The sequence below is a fragment of the Manacus candei genome, unplaced genomic scaffold (genome assembly GCF_025592945.1).
Source record: "Manacus candei isolate 608988 ecotype Guabito, Panama unplaced genomic scaffold, ASM2559294v1 h1tg000018l, whole genome shotgun sequence".
NCBI lineage: Eukaryota > Metazoa > Chordata > Aves > Passeriformes > Pipridae > Manacus > Manacus candei.
The window spans coordinates 7,013,886-7,036,339 of NW_026138066.1; the positions used below are offsets into that span (position 1 = coordinate 7,013,886).

The window sequence follows — 22,454 nt, forward strand, 5'->3', positions numbered from 1 at the left end:
GGAAGTTACCATGAAGAGGCCACCCCTTGTTAGCTGGTTTCCAGGCCTGTCATTGGCTCTGTACATGAAAGCACAAGCCTCAGCCTCCCAAAATTCAGCTGCGTGTGTCAGGGCCCCTGCTCTGAAGCAAGTGTTTAAGGTAATAAGATTGATTGTCCTGCCTGTTGCAAGTTGAGCCATGCTGTGCTGGTCCCCATGTGCTAGAAGAAAGACTTTTGTCCTCCTTTTGCTGTAGATGTGGCACATTTTTGGGCATACCTATAATTTTCAGGGGAGTAAGGTTTACGGATCAGAAATGGTCCCTTGTTCTGTGTTTTCCACAAGAGACTCCTCTGTGGCTGATGACTTGCTGGATCGGGACCAGAGGAGGCCATTAAGATGATTGGAAGGCTGAAGTACCTCTGGTATGAAGACAGGCTGAAAGGGTTGATGTTGTTCAGCCCGAAGAAGAGAGGGCTCCAGAGAGACCTTATAGCACCTGCCAGTACCTAAAGGGTGCCTACAGGAAAGCTGGAGAGGGACTTCTTCACAGGGCGTGTTGTGATAAGACAAGAGGTAGAGGCTTTAAACTAAAAGGGGTTTGTTCAAGTCTGAATATGGGGAAGAAGTCTTTTACAGTGAGGGTGGTGAAACACTGGAACAAGTTGCCCAGAGCCATGGTGGATGTCCCATCCCTGGAAACATTCAAGGTCAGGCTGGAGAGGGCTCTGAGCAACCTGATCTAGTTGAAGGTGTCCCTGCTCATTGCAGGGGGCTTGGACTAGATGACCTTTAAAGGTCCCTTCCAACCCAAACTATGATTTATGGTGGAGCCTCTGGGGCCTCTCTGCTTTTGACTATAAAAGTGCAGTCTGTTGCTGGAGGATTTTACCTTATGAATTTTCAGCAGAAAGCTAGGAAAGTTGGCAACAGTTGGCTTGCTATTGTGTTTCCCTCTCATTTCTTGCCCCCTGCATATTGCTGCCATTACCCATTAAAGCATCAGAGTGAGTCAGATGTAGAAAATGAGATAAAAACCGCAGGGTGATGCATGGGTGCCAGCCAAATGACTCTTTCTATCTCCCCGTCCCGTAAAGCTGTGATAGCAGCTCAGGGGGCTGTGCTTCATGACTTCATCCCTCCCTGCTGAGGGGAGATGGGCAACATCATTATCAGCTGCCAGGGAGTCCTGACTTGGAGCCTGCAGTGAAAATGTCCTCAGATGTAGGGCTCCTCCTCTGCCCCAAGGATGACTTGAACCTGCTGGGAAGATGGAGGAAGAGCTGGAGGGGGGAGATGAGAAGAAAGAAGTGCAAACTCTACCGCTTCACTGTGATGATGTCATGGCAACAAGGTACATTGATGTGCTGTCAGGAGATTGGGCTTTGAAGGTCTCCAGCTCTTCCCCGTTGCTGCAGGCTCATGTCTGACTCGCTGAAAAATGTCTTGGTTAATATTTTATGCCTCCACTGAAGTGCTAAGGGTGGCAAGTGCCCCACCTAAGCCCCCTGCCTCTGCTTTCCAATGGGATGCTAAATCGGGGAGGGGGGTAGGATTGTAAGCTTCCCTGGGATGGGACTCACAGTCAGTAGGGTGGCTTCAGCCCATAGCGTCCCTGTGCCTGTCTGACTCTAGGACATAGGAAGGAGGTTTCTATCCCCTCCAACCCACTTTGGAGCTGGTTTGGGACACTGGAAGGAGGGGGGTCTCCCTCTGTCCTCAGTCTCCCAGGGCTGGATCTGGAATAAAGAAATCTCTGGCCCTGCTCTGGGAGCTGAGCTCAGCTCCTTTGATGCAATCAGTTAGTATATGGATTTTGGTGGGGGTTTTGTGGTTTGGGGTTTTTTTGTTTGTTTTTTGTTTTTTTTTTCCACCCTAAGCAATGACCTAATGATCCCATGTTCCAGTTACCAGCTACCACCCCTCTTAGGTGCCTTCTTTCCAAATCGTGCATCTGGACTGGATCCAGCAAACTTCCCAGAGCAAGACGCCGTGTTCCCTTCCCCAAGGAAGCCATCTGCTTCCCTCCACTCAGCTCCTTCTGTGGGGCTTTGGGCTCGCCAGCCGGGCTGGAAAGCTCTCCTCCTCCTCGTTTGCCCCGGCTCTCATCGGCCATCTTGTCAGCACAAGGCACGGGGAAGGGAACACGGGGCTGGCTGAATCTGGGGCGGCTGATGGTGTCAGCCGGAGGCGGTTTCCAGGCAACTGTCGCGCCGTGGGACACGCGAGCCAAGAACACCGGGAACACCGCGTTCTCAGCGCACCGCCTGGGAGGGGACCGAGCCTGACACGGCACAGCGTGGTGTGGAGAGGGCAGCGTGAGCGAGAGGGTAGTGCAGGGATGGCAGCAGAGGAAGGGGTCTCCAGAATATCCCCCCTGTCCACTGATCATCATACCCTCTCTGGCTTGGAGTGAGAATTTCCAAGCTGGCTCCTGGTGCAACACGCAGCAAGGAAGGATCGCATGATGTATGGGATTTCACATGCCTTCTGCATCCTTTGGGAAATCAAAGAAAGGAGAAACATAATGCCAGATTCTGTACCCAAGCCCCCAGGCTTGTTGCAGGTGGTCCTGTGCTTCTCTGTCCTTTAACAAATCCAAAGTTCCCTCCCTACAAGTCATGAGCCATTTGTGTGCACGCAGCCCAGCTCTGTGTCCCTGGGTGTCACTGAGAAAGGGAATTTCTTGTAAAGTTGGGCTGCCCTTCCCTTCCACAAGCTGCCAGTGCTCCCCATGCTTAGTAGGTCCCACTGCCCCTCTGCGGTGATGTCCAAGGCAGCATCCCCACTCCTGCCTACCTGCCTGCCTCCCCCACCTGCTTTAGAGGCTCTGGGAGCATCCCAACCCATGAACCTACCCTGCTTGGTAACCCTTCCTTACACTGCCAGCCCACCATTTCCCTTCCCGGCAATGCTGACACTCACATTCCCTTTGTTTTATGCCATTTGAGTGGTTTTTGATAGGTGCATTTAGTACAACTGATTTTGAATGGATGAAGGAGGGTGATAAAATTGCTTTGGCTAAGCAGCAGGGAAAAGATTCTCCTGGATTCTGAGTGTGAGGCTGTGATGCACATGGAGAATGGAGCTGCATAGTGCTTGGCAGGGTGGGTGCTGCAGAGGGGCAGAACTGCTTTAATGCCGTGTATGCCAGGAAATGTTCTGCAGCCCCTTGTGGGTGATAGCACAGAGAGACAGGACAGTGAGGGGGTCAACTGCAGCCAGTGCTGCCCCTGGGCCAGCTTTGCAGCTATTGATTTGGAACTTGCCCTGTTCACCCTAACCTTGGCAGTGCCAGCTTGACCCTTATCAGCACTGATAAACCCCGCCACAACCTCCTGTCCCATCCTGGTGGTGTCACTCTGTGAGTGCCGCACTGGCAGATCTGTCCTGTGACTCCGCTCTTGCACCAGTTGCTCTCTTGCTGCGATGCTCTAAATCCAGGACATCTCTCTTTTATTTTTACACAGGGGCTGTGGCCACACCAACTCTTTTAACCCTAGGTGGGTGCCTACCCCTTGCTGAGTGTTTTGGGCAAGGAAGGATGTGGCGCCGGCTGCAAACACTTTTCCAAAGGAAATTTAAAATCGGTCTTCTCTTTCTTCTGCTCTTGGCCCTCCTCATGCACCTGGTGATGGATTTTGCTCTCCCTGCAGCCCACAAGCCCTGCAGCTGCGATACAAAAGCAGCAAAAGCCACAGGTGTCCCGTCAGGCAGCCCCATGCTGTCTGGCCTCAAAAAGCTGAGCCTGCGAATCCTTCAGGATTTCGGTGGCAGCAACAGCTCCTTGGAAAAAACCTCTCAGCTACAGGGAGCAGGGCTGCACACAAGGACTGGAGAGCTGTGGGTCCAGCACCAGCAAGAAGGCGGCAATGCGGGACAGACCAAGGAATCAAAGCTGGCGGCACTTTTTGAACATCCTCTTTACAACATTCCAATCCCAGAGATGACAGAGAAAGATAAGCTGTTTGTCATCAACCCCATGGAGAAATTCAGCCTGCGCAGCAGCAGGAGTGACGAATGGTGAGGAGCAAGCTCAACCCTAGCTTGCTTTTGGGGGATAAGTGGGTTTGAGGGGACAAGCAGTGGGAACCAAATATGTACTTTCCCTACGGAGAGCAGCATCCTCCCCTGGAGGGGCCCCCACTGCTAAGTATGCTCTTCTCATACCTCAAATCCTCTCTTAGCCCTGAATTTTTGGGCTGCTATTCATAAGCCTGTAGCACATGGCAAAGCCAAAGGAGATTCTTGAATTATTCATTGTATTATGTAGGTTATCTATTGGGTGGTCTCCTTCCCTTCCCCAATGCAGACTAGCCTTTGGTCCCTCTCTCTGTATATGAGGAAGTCCCCAGTCCAGATTTCTAACCAGTTTTATCCCCTCTCCCGATATGTTGAAGATGCAAAGCCTGCAATGTGGGTTATCTCTAACAGTGAGACCATTCCCATCCTGCATTTGGCAGAATATCTCCTGACCTCTTTAGGCTCGGCTGTATGCTGAGCTCACTGCTGCCGGCTGCCTATTTTTATCATTGGACTACTAACCTCTAATTAGAAGGGAAGATATTAAAAGCTTTAGCGTTGTAACAGCTTCCTTATGGAAAGCACACCTTCCAAAAGTGATGCCTGCTAAATTTGGGAGAGAAGAAAAGCTGGTTTAAGAGCTGGTTTCCACAAATGGCATTTGCCTTGTTTCTGAGGACCATCTCACCTATGGAATAACCTTGGGTCTGGTTTGATGAAATTGAGGCACAGTCTGTTTTCCTAGAGAGAGACATGGATTTGGATTATAGATGTCCTGGGCTAACTGTCCCACTGCAGTGCCAGTGTGTGCTAGCACAGAGGGGGGGACAGATACTCCCACAAGCTCCTTTGAATGCCAGCTAACTGCCAATTTGCAGGATGCACAGAGACAGGGATAGTGCTAACCCAAACTTATCCCCCTGGGAAACCAAGGGTGTGTGATAAACCTGTCCAAGGGGAATGGGTTGTTGGGGGTGGGAGTTCAGGTCAGTGCTGGGGATGGCTGGGAAGCCTGTGCTCTGGTTTTGCCACCATGAAACCTGGAAATCACACAGAGCTTGTGCAGGGCCTTCCCCATGGCTCACCCTCCACACACTGGCTCCTGGGAAGTGCCTGGGGACTGAGGACAGATTCCATTCCACTAAAAGCTGTTGTTGTTGTTGGGTGGTGGTGGCTGTCGGGCTGCAGGGTCAGCAGCAGTAAAGCCGAGACGCTCCTCCCGACAGGGAAGACGGCCTATGACACCTACCCCACCTGGCTCAAATTCCATGTTGGCATCAACCGCTATGAGCTGTACCCCCGCTGGGACCCCCTGTTGCCCACACTCCTCCAGGACTTGGCCACACAGAGGATCATCAGCTCAGGTACCATCTCCCTGCCCACACCCCTGCCCCACTGCCTGCTGCCTGCCTCTCTCATCCCTGTGTGCCTCCTTTCAGTCCAGAAGTCTGGCGGGACCCAGCTCAAGCTCATCATGACGTTCCCAAATTACGGGCAGGCCCTCTTCAAGCCCATGAAGTGAGTAAAGCCTGGGACAACCCCTTACCCCACCCACATGGTCCCATTAGGTAGCAAGGAGTGGCCAGAGGGGACTATGGAGGAAGAAATGGACAAATGCTTTGTGCACTGCCTCGCTTCAGCACCTCCATCCCAAAACTGAGGCAAGCAGAATAGCCCCCATTCCCTTGTCTTCCCTGGCTGCTTATGACAGCCTGGATGCAGCTTGTGATGGGGTAGTGACCTCCAGTGGTGGAAAGAAGAAGGTGGTCCATGAGGACTATCCAGGAGCCTCCAGTCCATGAGGCTTCCCAGCCCTTGTGTTGGAAGCAAGGAGTATGTGGGAGCCTGGATGGGGTTTTGGAGTGACACCACCCATCAGGAAGTGACTGGAGGAGACTGGGTCTTGCTGTGTCTCCAATGTCACCAGGGGACACAAGGTGAGGTGTGATTTGGAACCAAGCCCACGCTCAGAGTGACCCCCACCCTCCCAGGCAGACCCGGGACCAGGAGACTCCCGTTGATTTCTTCTACTTCTCGGACTTTGAGCGGCACAACGCAGAGATTGCAGCCTTCCACCTGGACAGGTGAGCATAAGCTTTACATCCAACCCTGCCTTCCCATGCTGGCAGAGCAGCAGAAAAACTGCTCCTTCATCCCATCTCTCCCTCCTTTTTGTGAGGGATACCTCTTGGTGGGTTTAATAACTTGCTGTGAAAACCAGCCGGGGTCGATAAGAAATGGTTCCAAGTTCTGTATTTCAGGATCCTGGATTTCCGGCGAATCCCCCCAGTTTCTGGCCGTTTGGTGAATATAACAAAGGAGATTCGTGACATCACCACAGACAAGAAACTGGCTAAGACTTTCTTCATCTCCCCAGGTGAGCTTTCATGTTATCCATCCTCTTCTGTGGCCACCCACATGGAGCTCAGCTGGACCTGTCTGCTCCTGCCCTGGGGCAAACTATCCCTCTGGGGACTGCTCCAGCTCCTGTGGATCCCCTGCCACAGGGTTTTGCTCCTCACAGCCTTCCTTGCCATTGCGTTACCAGTGGTGCATGGCCACGGTGCATGGAGCATCCTCCCCTGGCTGCCTGCCAGACCACCCTGCCTGGGGGTCACAGGCTTGTTGCCTTCCTGTTCTTCATCAACCTTTGCTTTGTCCCCATGGCCAGCGGGTAACATCTGCTTCTATGGGGAGTGCTCCTACTACTGCTCCACCGAGCACGCCCTCTGTGGCAAGCCGGACCGGCTGGAGGGCTCCATGGCTGCCCTGCTCCCTGACAAGACCTTGGCCAAGCGCCGCTCCTGGCGCAGCCCCTGGCGCCGCTCCTACCACAAGAGCAAGAAAGCTGAGTGAGCCAGGGCATGGGGGGTATGGGGGGGGGCATGGAGCAGAAGAGCTATGGGATGGGAGGGGGCTGCTCCATGGCCACTCTCAGTGGCCCCCGTTCCCTCCCCGGCCTCTGCCAGCAGGTGGGAGCTGAACCCCAACTACTGCGCTCGGGTGCGAGAGACGCCGCCCTACGACAGGGGCCATCGCCTCCTTGACCTCATCGACATGACGATCCTCGATTTCCTTATGGGTGAGCCCCTCCATTCTGGTGCTGAGGGCTGTGGAGCTCCCTTGGGACAGAGAAGCCCAAATGTCTCCGTGTCCTACAGTGCTGTGCCCTGTGAGGCTTGTTGGCCAAACTTGTTCAGGCTGCAGCTAGCTGCAGTCTTACCCAAAATGAGAGGACAGGGCTGTGCCACTAGGGCAGAAGTCAAAGGACAAGAGATGCTGGGGAAATCCCAGCTGAACACCCCAGACTCAGAAAGCACCTTCCAGCATACTCCCACATGCAGCCCCTGGAAAGCAGAGGCAGAGGTGATACCCAGGGCTCTGGCTGCCTCTCCTGCCCCTGGGCTGCTGCTTCTTCCCTGCACTGTCCCCTCACTATCATCTGACTTGGAGAGTTTCCCATCTCCTCGTTCTTGGCCACCCAGCCATGCTTTTGCCATTACTTCTGCTCCATTTGCCACTGTTGTCCCTCTGTGGGGCTGCTGGGATGAGAAGGGGCCTAGAGGCCGGTAGGGTCTCTGCTCAGTTCCCCTCCATGGCCATGGCCACCAGATGGGCACCTTAGAGGTGCCTCCAGACCTTTTCCCCAGCCTTTGGGTTTCAGTCTCACACCAGGAGGGTGCTCTGTGTCCCTGCTCCCATCTCCCATCCCACAAACTGATGGCAAATTTGTTGGCCCATCACAGGCAACATGGACCGGCACCACTACGAGACCTTTGAGAAATTTGGGAATGACACTTTCCTGCTCCACCTGGACAATGGCCGCGGGTAAAGCTGGGGAGGGGACAGCAAAGGAATGGGGGGAGACTGCCAGTCTTGCTGAAATGCCACCGTGACACCCACTGGTGGGCTTTCCCCCATTTCCAGCTTTGGCACACACTCGCGTGATGAACTGTCCATCCTGGCCCCCCTCCAGCAATGCTGCAGGTAGTTAAAGGGCTGCCGCTGCCTGCCCCAGATCTGCTGTCGGGGAGAGGCTCCCGCTGTTGAGACATCTCCCTCCTCATCTTTGGCAGCATCAAGAAGTCAACCTACCTGCGTCTGCAGCTGCTGGCCACCCAGCCCTACCGCCTGAGCGACCTGCTGCGGGAGGCGCTGGCCACAGATCCACTGGCCCCCGTCCTGGCTGAGCCCCACCTGCGGGCGCTGGACCGTCGCCTGGGGAAGGTGCTGGTGGAGGTGGGACACTGCCTGGCCAGGGCAGCCCACCCGGATGAGGTGCTGGTGGATGATGTGGGGTCATGGGTGTGATGGGGGGCTGGGTATCCTGCTGGGTTGGAGTGTGTTTGGGTGCTGCCAAGGATGATATGGGATCAGCAGGCAGCTCTGACTTTGTGTAGTGTTGGCCTTTTGGCAGTGCCAAAGCTGGTGGTGTGATGTACCAGGAAAGCAGGTTGTAAGGATAGCTGGGACAGGGAGAGATTTTAAATAAAAAGGTTGGCCTAGTGGAGATGACATGAGCTGAGATCTCCCGACCACAGCTACCTTCGCAGCCGTGGCCTATCCTCACATGCCTGGACATGTCGCTTTATCCCTCAAGAGCCTTTCAGGAAAGGGTAGGGATTTTTCCTGCCTTTTCCAAGCAAGAGCTGCCAAACTGGAGCAGTTGGCAAGCTCCTTCTGCCCCACCCCGTCCCCAGCATGGTGATGCCCTGGTGACTCCCAAAAACAGAGCTGAGACTCCCCACTGCTGGTGTGGGGAAAATGAGGCAAGAGCTCCCAGCCACTCACTACTTATCCCTGCCCTGCTCTTCCCTCATCCGCCTGAAAACCCCCATGGCTCTGGCATCACCAATTCCTCTGCAGCACCAGGGGTGCAGCAAGGGGGACAAGCCCCACTCTCCTTGGAACACCTCAAATTGCCTGGGAACCACTGCCAACTCCCTTACCACCCAAAAAAGTGGCTCCTGAGAAGGGGACGGATTGACCCGGGGCCATGCACCCTATTTAGTGCCTGGTGGCTCAACACCCAGCTTATCCCCTGAGCCTCCCGGGGGGTTAATCCATGTGCAAGGTTACATCAGCTGGGGCAGGTGCCATCACAAGGGCCACTGTCAGTGTCCCCAGGATGGGGCACAGGCTTGGCATCGGCATGGCCAGAGATGAATGTGCTACCGAGTAGGGGAGATGTCCTCTGTCCTAGTCGGGCACCCACAAAGGGATGGGAAACCAAGAGGAAAGGGTGAAAAAGGGTGGCTGGCACAGTGAGAGATGGAGCTGCCCTGGAAAAGCCAGGCAGAGATTTAGGCTGGAACAAAAAATGGGCTCAAAAGGAAGGAAAAAAAAAAGAAAAGAGAGACAAAGAGGATCTGTCTGCGTTACACAACGGGGCCAGGGCCACTGAATCAGGGTTTGTTGCAGTGTGCCCCCCCAGTGCTGGCGGCACGTCCTCCTACCGCTGCTCTGGCTTGTGCCCCAAACCCCAGCACAGGGAGGAAAAGGTTTTGGGGCTGTCTTACAACAGGTTCTTCCCCTTCTGCCAGCTTCATATTATTTAACTCTTTCTATAAATACCTTTTTGCTCCATAAGCAAAGCCGAGGGGGGGGGGCATTCCTGCACCATGCCCCATGGACGTGGCCTAACAACCCTGTCCAGACACAGGCGGCTGGTTCCCCCCACTCACAGAGCCCTGCCCGGCAAATCTTTTTCTGAGGTACCGTGGGATTTAAAACACAGGGCGTGGGAGGGCAGCTGTTTCTTCAGCCTGGTGAGTTTGCACAAGGTCCCAGCTGTGCTGCCGAGGTTCAAGGTCCCGTGGGAGAAGCCTGGTTTGGCTCACACCCTCCTGCCAAGCCGGCCCAGCCACCCGTGCAGGAGAGCAATGGTAACGGGCTGTCTGAGGCCACGGGTCTGGGGAACAGCAGAACACGCCTGCCCGGTCAAGGCGGTGGGGCACATGGGCGTTGAGCAGGGCTGCCCACGCCGCAGGGATAGGTTTGGTTGTGTCCTCGTGCCAGGTGGTGTAAGGGGTGTGGGTATTTCCCACCCCACCGGGACTGGCAACCCAGTCACCCCAGCAAAACCCAAACGGGGCTGGAGTGCAGCCCTAGATCTGGGAGCTCCAATTTTGGGCTGGCATCACCTACGCCCTTGTCTGGCAGTGTGGGCTCACTACTGCCTATGGTGGACTTGGTGAGGGGGAACCCAAGGGCTGAGGTTCTAGGTGACGAGGTCCTGGTGAACACCAGGGGGTGGGGATGGGCCCTCGCCATTGGCCCCCCAAAACGGTTAAAATAAAATAAAGTAAAATAAAAATAATATGCCAACAGCGATAATAATAATAAATAACAACGATGATGACAAAGAAGGGGACATCGAAGCGCTCCCCAGAGGCCGGGGGGGCCTGTGGCTGCCCCCCCTCCGCGGCGGCGGGCGGGGCGGGGCGGCGGCGGGGAGGCCCGGGAGGAGGGCGGGGAGGCGGGTGCCGCCTGCCCCCGCAAAACAAAAGGGAGCGGCAGCCGCGGCGGCGGCGAGAGCGGCTGGGATCGGCTAGGATCGGCCGGGAGGGACGGCGGGGGCTCCTTCCCCGCCGCGCGTGACTCGCCGGTGGGTTTGCGTGGAGCGGGGCCGGGGGGAGCGGGGGGAAGTTGCGGGAGGGCCGGCTCGGCCCGGGGCTCGGCCCGGGCGGGGGGAAGGTGATGAGTCGGGCCGGGAGTGTTCGGAGGGACCGCCGGGGCAGCGGCTCCACGCGCGGGTGGGACCTCGCGTGAGTGGGAGGGGAGAGGAGAGGAAGAGTTTTATCGCCCTATAAGGGGAGGTGGCTCCATCCCGGGGCACCAGCTCGGGAGGGGGTTCGGTGTGTGCGGGACCCGCTGTCACAGGGGTGGGGTCCCCGCCGGCGGGTCCCTCCTACTGATAATTCCCTCTCTTTTCCGACATCCCCGCCCGCCCCCAGGTGAGCCGTGCCCTCCCCCCGTGCAGGCGCCATGTCCCGCCGCAGTCAGCGCCTTGTCACCACCCGCTATTACCCCGGGGACGACGATGCCACGACCAGCAGCAGCGGCACCTCTCTGCTGGGTGGGACACAGCTCCCCTTCAAGGAGACCGCCGGCAGGTTGGTGGGGTGCAGGGGTGGGGGAGGGCCCCCCCCCCAAACCTGACTGGGGCTGGGCACTCCATCCCAGCGACACCAGGGACCGGGTATCCTCCCGGGTGGGGTGTCGGGATGGCTCGCAGGAGGGAGCGTGACGGGGAGCCCGGCACATTCCGGCATGGCCGCCGGCCGCCTTGGCACTGGTTGTGCCCCTGCTCCAGCGAAAGCCCCGTTCGCCCTGTCTGGGCACCTTTGCCCCGACGCAGGAGCTGCCGTGGGTGGCTGGGTGCCTCCTCCCAGCTGCAGCTGCCTCCGACTGGATGGCGGGAGGCAGAGAGAGAGAGGGAGGGAGGGAGGTGCGCTGTTAGTGCCGGCCGGAAAACCGCAGCGGTGCGAGCGGAAGCGATGCCCGTGGACGGGCGGGAAGGCCTTTTGCAAAGCAGAGGTTGCACCCTCCGAGACCTGCTGCCGTCTGGTGCAGAGGGGAAGTGATGCCGGTCGAGGGATTGGGGTAAATTCCCCATTTCTCCCCCGTGGGTGCGCTGTGATCCCCCACGCAGTAACCACACATGTCTGATGAGCCTGTTCTCGCCCCCGGCAGGACGATCAGGAGGAAATCGAGCAGCACAAAGCGCCTCTCTCCCGCCCCCAGCACCCAGACCTCCTACTACAGCGAGTCCATGATGAGCGAGTCCTACCTGGGGGGCAGTCGGGGCCTTGCTGCCCTGGGCAGCTCCATGCTGGATGATGACCTGGACAGTGGCACGTACTGGGGTGAGCCCTCCCGCCCTCCTGCAGCACGTGGGGGGAGGTGTTGGGGCAGCCCCCCAGGGTGGCTGACTGGTTGCCCCCTGTGGAAGTGGTGGTGGGTGGTTTCTCAGCGGGACTCTGTGTTTTGGGAGCAGGTGGGGAGCTCTCTACCAGGAGGAGAAGAGGCACAGGGGACACAGAGTCCAGTAAGATCAACGGGCTGCTGGAGAGCAAGACGTACGACACCTATGCCTCTTCATCTGGGTACTCCTCAGAAGATGACTATGCTGGTAGGCATCACCAGCCTCTTTGTAGTGGCAGGGATGCAAGGAGACATTCCTGGGGGACTGGCTCGGGGCCTGGCCATACTCAGGGTGCTGCCAATCCCCCCTGCATGCCACCTCCAGTGCAAAGCCTTTGCCCTGGGCAGTGCTGTGGGATGCTGGCTCCGTTGGTGACTTGCTTCTTCCTTTCCAGGTCACTTTTACTCAGGCCAAAGTAGCTCTGGGTCAGGTCTGAGGACTGCAGCCTCCCGAGTGGGCTCCTTCCTCTGGCAGGTGTTCACCTCCCCAGGTTAGTGGAGGGCTGGCAGGGGCGTTTCCAGCAGCAGCTTTCTTGTCTGTCAGTGTCTCTACTCCCTAAGTGCTGTGTGTGCTGTTCCCTGATCAGGTGAAGGGGTTTTTTCCCCTTCTAGGATCATCCCTGGGGGATGGAGGGGACATCTCTGCCAGGACCCCTCCTGAGGCTTGTTTTTCCTCCTGGCAGTTCGGTTCATGACATGGCTGTTCTCAGGGCTGGTAGGTGCCTGGCGCCGCCTCACTGGCACAGCTCCCCGCCTGGACAGCGTCCCTTTCTCCAGGTGAGTGTGGTGGTGGGACACCAGGAGGGGGGAGGTGTGTTGAAAACCTGCAGGACCCTGGAGCAGGGGTGTGTCTGATGCCAAAGCCCATCTGGACTTTGCTTTCCCTCGGCCCCCATCCAGAGGTGGTGGAAAGGTGGCTGCAGTCCTACAGGTGCCTATTCCTTTTCTATGCTCCAGGCGCTACCCATGGTTGAAGAAGTCCCTGCTTCTGCTGCTGCTCCTCCTTCTCCTCGCTGCTGCCGCCTACGGTAAGCCAGCCTGACTCCACGTGTTGCCCTGAGGTCTGGGGCAGTGCAGAGCATGCCACTGCCATACCTGGGGGATGGGATGGCTCCCAGCTCAGTGCTCATGGCTCCTGGTAACATGGTCCATCTGCTCCACTGTGCTGGGACCTCCTGGTAATCCCAGGGGATGCTGATGGCTGAGTCTCTGCATGTCCACCCTATCCCCGGCTGTGGCCCATTAGCAGCCTGTGGCTTTAACCATCTTATCCCTCTGCATGTCCAGGAGCTTGGTACTTCTACCCATATGGGCTGTCAACACTCAGCCTGCCTGCCTTCCCGTGGTGGGGAGCTGGGAAGTTTTCCTCCTCTGATGTGCCTGGAGCAGGGGACCTGACCATGCTGGACCAGGTGAGCTTCAGCAAAGACATGGTGGTGGCCCAGGTGGGATGGGTGCCTTGCAGGGAGAGCTGGAATGATGTGGTCCATGGCTGAAGGATTGCTTCTAGGGGATGGAGAATGGTGGAGAATGGGGCAGATGTGGAAACTGCCCAGATTGTGACAGATTGTGGTGGAAATGGCTTTGCCAGCTTGTGGCCATCTCACTTTTGGGCTGCCCCAGGAATGGAGCAGGGGCAAGTTCTGCCGTCTCCTGGGAAGCAGCAGATGAATAAGGTGTTAACTGACTCTGGGGAATGAGGGGTATGGACCCCTTCCACAGGGGTGCTGTGGAGCAGGCACCTCCTGGGGGGGCTGCATCTCACTGTGTTTTGGTTGCTGCAGGGAGGACACCGGCTCCTGGCTCGCTTCCAGTCCCTGGAGAAGCGCTTCGAGGCACTGGAGGCTGAGCTGTCACGGTGGCAGCTGCGTCGGGGGGCGGCAGCCGTGACAGCAGGAGAAGAGCCACCCCCAGGGGACATCCTGGTGCTGCTGGAGGGGCTGGTGAACCGCCGGGATGCAGGGCTGAAGGAGCATCTCCGCACTGACGTGACCAGCCACCTCCAGGTGAGGGGTGCAGGCGGCACATGGTGAGATGGGGGTGTGCAGGGCCAGGCTCTGATATTCCACCCTGTTCCTCATCCTGCAGGGTGAGCTGGATGCCTTCCGAGCCCAGGTGCAGAGGGATTTAGACGGGCGCCTGGGGAAGATGGCACAAGCCTCTCAGGTAAGGGAATGAGCATGTGGTGGTAATTGGGCAGGACCACTACCAGCATCACGTCTCACCCCTTCCCCTTTTCCTGGTAGGAGATGGAGGCGCGCTTGCTGGAGCTGAACTCGGAGTGGCAGAGGTAACGCTGGCTGTTGGGCAGAACCACTGCTTGGTTAGGGGCAGGCAGGAGGCAGAGTGAATTCCCCACAGCGAGGCTTAGGAGGGGCTTCTAGGTCTGGTTTGCTTGGGACAAAAGGAGAGATTTGGAGGTGTTGTCTTGGGGGGAAGGAAGGGATGGATATGTGGGTATGTTGGTATGAGCCAGCAGGGGCCCTTGTGGCCAAGAAGGCCAGTGGTATCCTGGGGTGCATTAGTAAGAGCATTGCCAGAAGGTCAAGAGAGGTGATCCTACCCCTCTATTCAGCCCCAGTGAGGCCACACCTAGAGTGCCGTGTCCAGTTCTGGGCTCCTCAGTACAAGTGACATGGAGCTCCTAGAGTAGGTCCAGCAGAGAGCAACAAAGAATAAATAAGGGACTGGAGCTTGTTCTTTGTAAGGAAGGGCTGAGGGAACGGGGCCTGTTCAGCTTTGAGAAGAGACAACTGAGAGGGAACCTCATCAATGCCCATCAGTATCTGAAGGGAGGGTGCCAGGAGGATGAAGCCAGGCTCTTCTCAGTGGTATCAAGCAATGGGACAAGATGTGACAGGCAGAAACTGGTGCACAGGAAGTTCCACCTGAATATGAGGAAGAACTTCTTTACTGTGCAAGTGACCATGCACTGGAACAGATTGCATCCAGTAAGGGAAACTCCACAACCTCTCTGGGCATTCAAGAACTGTTTGGACACAATCCTGTGCAATGTGCTCTAGGATGGCCCTGCTCAAGCAGGGAGGTTGGTCCAGGTGACCCTCTGTGGTCCCTTCCATCCTGACCCATTCTGTGATTCTGTGGCTAGCACCAGGGCTACAAGGGTGATTGCAGCAAATGACCTGTGCTGCTGTCGTTTTGCATCCCTGTGAGGAATGTGGCCCTTCAGCCAAGGGGTGAGCTGTGTATGCTTTCCCACAGGATGCAGCAGAAGATGTCACTGCCACAGGAATTAAAATGTTCTGGGTCTGGAGATGGGGTTGAGCATAGGCAATGTGGGATGAACCTCTTCCCTCAGTGTGCAGAGGGGAGCTGGGGCTATTGTCACAAAGTGTTGTTGCCTTTCTCTCCACAAAGCTCAGCAGAGGAGAGCCTACGAGGGACCTTCCAGCAGGAGGTGGGCAAGCTGGAGCAGGAGGTGGCAGCGCTGAGGAGGGAGCTGGTGGGCCTCAAATCAGACCAGGAGGTGATGGGGAAGCATGTGGAGGGGATGCTGGAGCAGCTGAAGACAGTGCGGGCTGATGTGAGTCCCCTGTCCCCACCCTGCCTGGCAGAGAGAAGAGCGAGGGTTCCTGCTCCCGGACTAAGCTCTGTCCCCACCCTTTCAGGTGGAAATGCAATTCCCAGTGTGGATCAGTCAGTTCCTGTCACGGTCCCGGCAGGATGGTGCTGCTGGCCTCATCCTCCAGCGGGAAGACTTGCAAAGAGAGCTCCAGGCTCTGGAGCGCAAGATCCTTGCCAAAGTCTCGGAGGACCGGAGACTCTCGGCCCAGGATGCTCAGGCTGGTAGTGGAGTGGCCCTGCAGCACGGGGGGACTGCAGGGGTGACAGAGGAGGTGAGTGCTGGCCTGAGCCCCAGGGACGTGATGGTGACCTCAGGTGTGAGACTGGGGACTGTGCCTTATTGTGTGTGTGCAGAGGGGCTTGCACGTGTGCCTGGCAGATGGCAGAGCCATTGGAACAGCCCCTACAGTTGGGATATTGATCCCAACCCACCGGGCAAGAGCATCCCTGAAGCTCCTTCTCGGTCTGTACCTGCACTCTGCCCTGGAAGGGGTCACAAGTGGTGATACTTGCACACCTGTGAGGTTCTTGCTGTCTTAAAATCCAAGCTTCTGCTCGTGCATCCTTGACCCAGAAAGTAGGGCGGGTGCCAGCAAGGATTCCATGGGTGGAGCATCTTGCTTATCCTCATTCTTAACAGCACTGCTGAGTTGTTTGGTGCAAAGCATTTCAGCAGAATAACACCAAGGGGAAAAAATGAGTCTGCTTGCTTTGGAAAGAGTTGTTGGCAATTCCCTGTGGAGGTAGTGGAGGGAGGGATCAAGCTGGGATTAGCAGTCCCTGCAGTCTGTGCAAGCTTTGTGCACTCTATAAAGTTTAGACCTGCAGTGGTGCTGCAGTGTCCCAGCTCCTTTGGCTGGGTTTGGCTCCAGAAGGATTCTCCAGCCAGCTCCCCCTTTCCTGGATGGGGAAAGCTCCCATCAATCTTGCGGGAAAGGACAGGAAGGACCAGCAGGTGATGCTGAGGAGAACTGGGTGGTGTGGAGTTGTATCTGGTACCCACTCCCCTCCCCTGGGCACAGCCTCTCTTTTGGGGACGGGCAAGCCCAGCATGCCTGGGGTATTTTTAGCAACCTCTAGCAAGGCTTCCCAGCCAAATACGTGTCCTCTCATTTTTGCCGTGGTGATTCATTCCCCGGCTGTTCTGTCCCCTAGCTGTTTTGTGGGAAGGTCTTTGTGCCCTCGCTGCCCCTGCAGGGTGGAGGTTGATGGGGGGCAGGATGCCTGTCCTGGCCCTTCACCCCTCTTGTGCCCTCTGCTCCTGCCGCAGCAAGTGCATCTCATCGTGGGCCAGGCCCTGAAGCGCTACAGCGAGGACCGTGTGGGGATGGTTGACTACGCCCTCGAGTCGGCAGGTAGGTGGTGGGGGACGAGCCAGCTGTCCTGGGGAGGGGACCACAGGGTGCTGGCATGCAGCTTACCTGCTGCCATCCCTTCTCTGTGCCAGGGGCCAGCGTCATCAACACCCGCTGCTCGGAGACCTACGAGACACGGACAGCGCTGCTGAGCTTGTTTGGCATCCCCCTGTGGTACCACTCACAGTCCCCCCGTGTCATCCTGCAGGTGGGCACCCTCGGGGCAAGACCCCACTGAGGGGGAGGACTGGCTGGGTTTTATTGGGCTCTTGCTCATGTGGGTTTTATTTGGCTCTTGCTGTTGCTCCAAGCCAGCAGCTGAGCTGATGTCGGGGGGAGAAAAAAGGCGCTGATGGTGATAATATTGCTGGTGTCTCACTTCCATGCTCATAGCCAGACGTCAACCCTGGGAACTGCTGGGCATTTCGTGGCTCCCAGGGCTTTGCTGTCATCCGCCTCTCCAGCATCATCCACCCCACAGCTGTGACACTGGAGCACATCCCAAAAGCCCTCTCACCCCAGGGGACCATCCCCAGTGCCCCCAAGGACTTCACTGTCTATGTGAGTATCCCTGCCCCTACCTGAGGGAGGAGTGGGGGGACATGGTGGGAGGGTGCAGGAAGGAAGGGTTGATAAAGCCCATACCTGGCTGTGGGGTGCTCTGAAGGGGGTTCATCTTACCCTGAAGAAGAGGAAGAAGCAGTACTGGTGGGGAGAGGGGCAGCATGGGCTTCAGAAAGAGTTTGGAGGGACACAAGGGGAGAGGGGATTGAGTAGGTGTAACTTCTGGTCTTCCTCCCCCATCCCTCCCCGCTGATCCCTGTCCCCATTTGTCTGTTTTGGCCTGGAAGAGCAGGAGCGGAGGCCAAGCACGCTTGTGTCTCCCTCTCTCTTCTGCCCTGGGTGTGCTCATCACCTCTGGTCTCCCTCTCTGATGACCCCTGGTTCTCCCTTTCTGCCTCCCTACCCCTCCATAGGGCTTAAAGGAAGAAGGAGAGGAGGAGGGCCTTCTCCTCGGACAGTTCACCTACAACCACGATGGCGACCCCATCCAAACGTTTTACTTGGAGGTAAGCAAAATGGCCCTTGGAGCACCTGACCCCAAGAAGAAAATGGGGTCTCTGAGCCTTAGAGAGCTCCCAAGGGCTCACGTTTTTCTTTCCCCTTCTCCCCAAGGGTGACTCTGTAGGCACGTACCAGCTGGTGGAGCTGCGGGTGCTGAGCAATTGGGGCCACCCCGAATACACCTGCATCTACCGCTTCCGCGTGCACGGGGAGCCGGCGCACTGACCCCCGGCTCCCGAGCAGGATGAGGATGCCGCCAGGCTGACAGCAGGAGCGGATTCGTCTGGTTCACCGCTTCGCACGTAGAAATCCTGGGATCCGCCAGCAGCTGCCCCAGGAAGCTGCTCCCCTGCGGGGAGGAGAAGAGCTGGTGTTAAAGGGGTGAGGCTTTCACTCTTCTAAGGACTGAGGTGGTGAGACAAGAGCATCCCATATGGGTCCTAGCGCAGCCTGGCTTGTTTTCTGTGCATATCGGACTTTTTAACTTTTTGAGCTAACTTTTTATCGGGTCTGCGCTGCCCCTTGTCCCTGTTGCCCCGCTCCTTTCTGATGGTGTGTCTAGCATTGCCAGGACTTGGGAAAGGGGTGTGTAATTTTGCGATGTGCTTCATGCGGGCTTGGGTGCGATACGGTTTATGGGACTGTGGTGCCTGGCCCGGTTCTGCCGGCGTAGGTGGGAGCCACCGGTCCACACAGTGGAGTCCCCTCCACACAGGGTCACTTCTCTTGCCTTGGCGTTGGGATGGCTGAAGATCTCCAGCCCTCCAATGCTGGTCTGGCAGAGAGGAAATGAGACAGTATTAATGAAGTATTAACATAGAGCTAACAGTTTGGGGTGGCAGGAGGAGAGAAATGTGGCACATGTTGGTGGCAGAGCCCGCCTTGGTGTTGCCGTCCGTCTGCTCAAGCCCTCATGCTGCCAGTGGCTGTGCTGGGTCTTGGTGATGCTATTGGCCTCCCAGGCTGGCTGCCTCCCCAGTGTTAAGCTTGATGATTCTATTGAAAATTCCTGTTGCCTGCTTCTCCTTCGGGGTTTGTTCTGGGTGTTTTTTTGGTTGTTTTTTTTTTTTTTTTTTGAGGGGTGGGGAGGGGCATTATTTTACAGTTGGGGTGTTGGGGTTGTTTTTTTTCTTTTTTTTGTAGTAACAAAGGGAAAAAAGACTTTTTCCTTGCAATTTGTACTTAACCGGAGAATGTTACATGGTGCCACTTGGGCAAGTGGCTTAGATGTGGAGAGGGCTAGAGCTTTGTTTAGTAGCAGAATAGCGCACATAGTAGAATAAGCTAGAACAAGAGCAGCAGAGCTGTTTGAAATATGGGCCTCGTTGTTGGGGGCTTGGTAGCTGGACCTGGGAGATGGGGTCCTCTGTAGACTGCTGCTGGTGGGGTGCTGGAGGCATTCCTGCCCTCCTTGCTCCGAATGTCCTCTGAGGCTGCAATGGCTGGCTGTGGCCTTTTGCCCATGGCTGCATCTGTGTATACATGACTGTTAGCAGCAAGCAGGAACTGCTGCTTCAGTGCTCTGCAGGTCTCTTGGGTGGGAGATGGGGCAGTCTCCAGGGTTTGCAGGTGCCAACATGCTTCTGCTCATTGGGGAGCAGCAGAGTCACCCCCACCTGCAGTGCTCTGAGCTGCCTCCATCAGCTCCCAGTCCCTGATGGCAGATGGCTGGTGCAGCCTGACCTCCTTTCTCTTGGAAGGGCTGCCTTTCCCTCCTACCTCTCCTCACAGGCATTGCTCTGTTCTCTGAGCCCTGGCTGTGGAGGACAGTGCTGGAGCAGGATGGGGAGTTCTGACTGCAGTGGGCATGTAAGTCCTGCCTGTGCTAATGTTGTAGATGGGGGGAGCCACAGCAGGAAGGATGCACAGAGAGCTTCCCTGCCTGTGCCAGAGCCATCTGGCCCCTCCACCTCCTGGTTCCCTGCATCACATGTATTTTGGCTTATGTTCTTTTAGCATTTACAGCCTCCACCTTTGTCTTGTGTTTTGTTGAAAGAAAAGCTAAAGGGCTCACATTTAGCGCTTCATCCCTGTCTGATGCTGGTATCATCCTTCCCCTGGCACCATGAGAGCACTGTGTACTGATTCCCACTCTGGTGGTCACTGCTTGAAGCACTGTAGGCATAGAGGAGGAGGGAAAGGGACTGAGGAAGTGTCTCCCTTCATAATGCCCTAATGTGTTGATCAACAGGCAGAGATGCTGAGCCCTGCCCCCCTCCATGCCACCCTGAGGGGATGAGGATGGTGGCAGCACATCCCTTCTGGAGGGGTCCACTTGCTCCAAGCAAGGGAAGTGAGCCCAGAGGCCACAGCCCCATCTCCAACAGGTTAAAATTACCCTGTGGAGCCTCCTGCAGAGCTGGGAGGCCCTGCTGCAGGGAGAAAGCTGACCTGTAGCCAGATCCAGTGACTATAAATTCTCTCCTATATTGAGCATAGTCTTAATTCTTGGCATCCACAGCCAAAGTTATTTTAAACTCATCTGCAGCTGCCTGCTTGCCTTGGAGCCATGTCCGTGAGTGCCCTGTGCACACGGAGCTGTGCTTTTATCAATGCCTAGACCTGTTCTGGGCTCAGCAGAGCAGCTCCTGTATTTATTTGAATGATAGAGAGAGCAGAGATGAAGCTCTCCCTTTTCCCCACCTCTCTTTGGCTTCTGGAGCAAATACCATAACCATGAGACTGGGAAAACCCCTTCTTTAATGTTTTTTCTGGCTCCCTGGTCTCTGGTTTGGACTATCAGGGCAGACAGGGTCTTTGCCCAAGAAAAAATTGTTTTGTGGTAAATCATGCATGCTGGTAAGAGGTGGGAAAAGGGACCTCTTTCCCTGAGAATAGAATTGCAGCACGGTCTCTGCACCTTCCAAGGGGGTGTTAGCTGGTGGCTCTGGGTTAGGGAGCATTTGGCTTTACAGGGCAAGCTTGCCCTGTCCTTTGGAGATGAAAGTCTCTGCTGTTCTGAGGTAAAATCCTCTGGAGACACCAGTGAGAGCTCATCCTGGGGCTTTATGCTCTTCTCTAGCTGGTTTTAGAGGCCTCATGGTGCTGCCTGTGTGAGGATCCCCAGGAACATATGCTGAGGCTACATGTAGTTTTTCAGCCCCCACATTCAGCATCAGTGCTGGGCTGCAGCCTGAGTACCTGTACTGAATGCCCGGGCAGCTGCCTTTCCAGCAGCCGCTTGCAGGATTTCTGCAACACTTCCCAGAGCTACAAAAAAAAAAAAAAGGGCACATAAAACTGCTGCTTCAGCATGTGCATCTCTGCCCAAGGGTATTTAATCCTAGAGCTGATGCAGAAGATGAGCCTGGTGAGGCAGGAGAAATGCAGAACAGCTGTGGGAGCAGATTTCCCTTATTTACTTCATTTCCCTCCTCTATTTTCCCTCCTTCTGAGTTTCCCCTACACAAGTTACAAATTAACCCTGCAGAAACAGATGGTTACAGGCAGGAGTTTGTATTTGATGCTGTAGCCTGTCGCAAATGCTGCACTGTTTTGTTCATTTTATTTTTTAATCAACAGATTGTAATTTATGCCTATGCAAGAAAAAAAAAGACCAAGACAAATAAATTATATCAAAACTGTCCTGTTTTGTACGTTTGGATGTTTTGAAAGTGAATTTGCTGTTGGAAATGATGCACAGCTAGTAGATGGACAAAGCTATTCTTGTAGCTCTTCTGTGTAGTCTCATGGCAAATCCTTATTTTTCAGCTTGATGTGCTAACTCTAGGGTCAGCAGTTGTCACCTTGTCATTGAGCAGGCTCTGGGATGCAAAACTCAAATTCCTTGGGACTTCAGTGACTTCTACTAGACTTAAGTCTGTGATGGACCATGGCTGTGTCCATCCTGCAGTGACCTCCAGGCCCTCCCTGGGCATCAGTCCATCCTCTGCCTTATGAGCAGAGCCTGGCTTGGCCCTCAGGAGCAGCAGGGAGAAAGCCTGACACAAAGCACAATTAAGGGTAGCTGCAGGCTGCTCTTTTCCCTAACATGGGTTGTAAATTACTGAGCAGGCAGCTAAGAGCAAGTAGAAAGGAAATATTTAATTTTCCTCAGCATGAGAAAATGGCGCAAAAAAGGCGGCCGCAAAAAAGGGAAATTGAACTCGCTTGAGGAGGGTCACAACCCGGTCTGCTTAACCAGGATGGGCTTGGAGGCAGGCTTGTGTTGAGGAGTACCATGCAGCTCCTCCCAGGTCACCTCAGGGCCAGGCTTGCTCTGTGCTGGCCCTGGACCAGGCATCTCCAGGATAAAGGCTCCATGGGCCTCTGCTCCAGCTACCACCAGCTCCCAGCCCAACACTTACCTATGTTGGTAAGTGCAGGGCGGAAAAAGCGTTTGCGAACCTCTGAGATAAACTGAGGCAGAAAAAAGCTCATTCCACACACTGGGGAGTCCTGCTGTATTTGCAGAAAGAGGTGAGGTGCAAGTCCTAGCAAAGGCCCAGGGAGCACAATAATATCCAGGCAGTGCAAGTGCTGTGCTAAAGTTGCATTCTGCAGCAGAGGTTCTCTGATGGA

The 22,454-nt window shown here is 55.9% G+C and overlaps 2 protein-coding genes across 3 annotated transcripts; both read left to right on the plus strand.

Annotated features, from left to right (window-relative positions):
• Positions 1-3,417: 3,417 nt before the first annotated feature.
• Positions 3,418-8,506, plus strand: LOC127469531 (extracellular serine/threonine protein kinase FAM20C-like). The gene is made up of 10 exons (XM_051783981.1): positions 3,418-4,002; positions 5,191-5,366; positions 5,442-5,520; positions 5,994-6,086; positions 6,264-6,379; positions 6,674-6,854; positions 6,975-7,084; positions 7,749-7,830; positions 7,930-7,989; positions 8,079-8,506. The coding sequence occupies exons 1-10, from the start codon at positions 3,524-3,526 to the stop codon at positions 8,311-8,313; spliced, it is 1,611 nt and encodes a 536-aa protein (XP_051639941.1). The 5' UTR covers positions 3,418-3,523; the 3' UTR covers positions 8,314-8,506.
• Positions 8,507-10,471: 1,965 nt separating this feature from the next.
• On the plus strand, positions 10,472-21,517 carry SUN2 (Sad1 and UNC84 domain containing 2). 2 transcript variants are annotated; one of them, XM_051784099.1, is made up of 18 exons: positions 10,472-10,609; positions 10,959-11,117; positions 11,698-11,870; positions 12,002-12,136; positions 12,324-12,419; positions 12,612-12,705; positions 12,886-12,956; positions 13,216-13,340; positions 13,713-13,934; positions 14,017-14,094; positions 14,175-14,218; positions 15,307-15,472; positions 15,558-15,785; positions 16,784-16,868; positions 16,961-17,076; positions 17,262-17,429; positions 17,846-17,938; positions 18,045-21,517. In XM_051784099.1, exons 2-18 carry the CDS (start codon positions 10,990-10,992, stop codon positions 18,156-18,158), a joined length of 2,136 nt encoding a protein of 711 aa, XP_051640059.1. In that variant the 5' UTR covers positions 10,472-10,609; positions 10,959-10,989; the 3' UTR covers positions 18,159-21,517. The 2 variants fall into 2 exon arrangements, 1 of the variants encoding a protein (XP_051640059.1); XR_007904019.1 differs by lacking the exon at positions 18,045-21,517 and having other exon boundaries at positions 17,266-17,429.
• Positions 21,518-22,454: the final 937 nt, after the last annotated feature.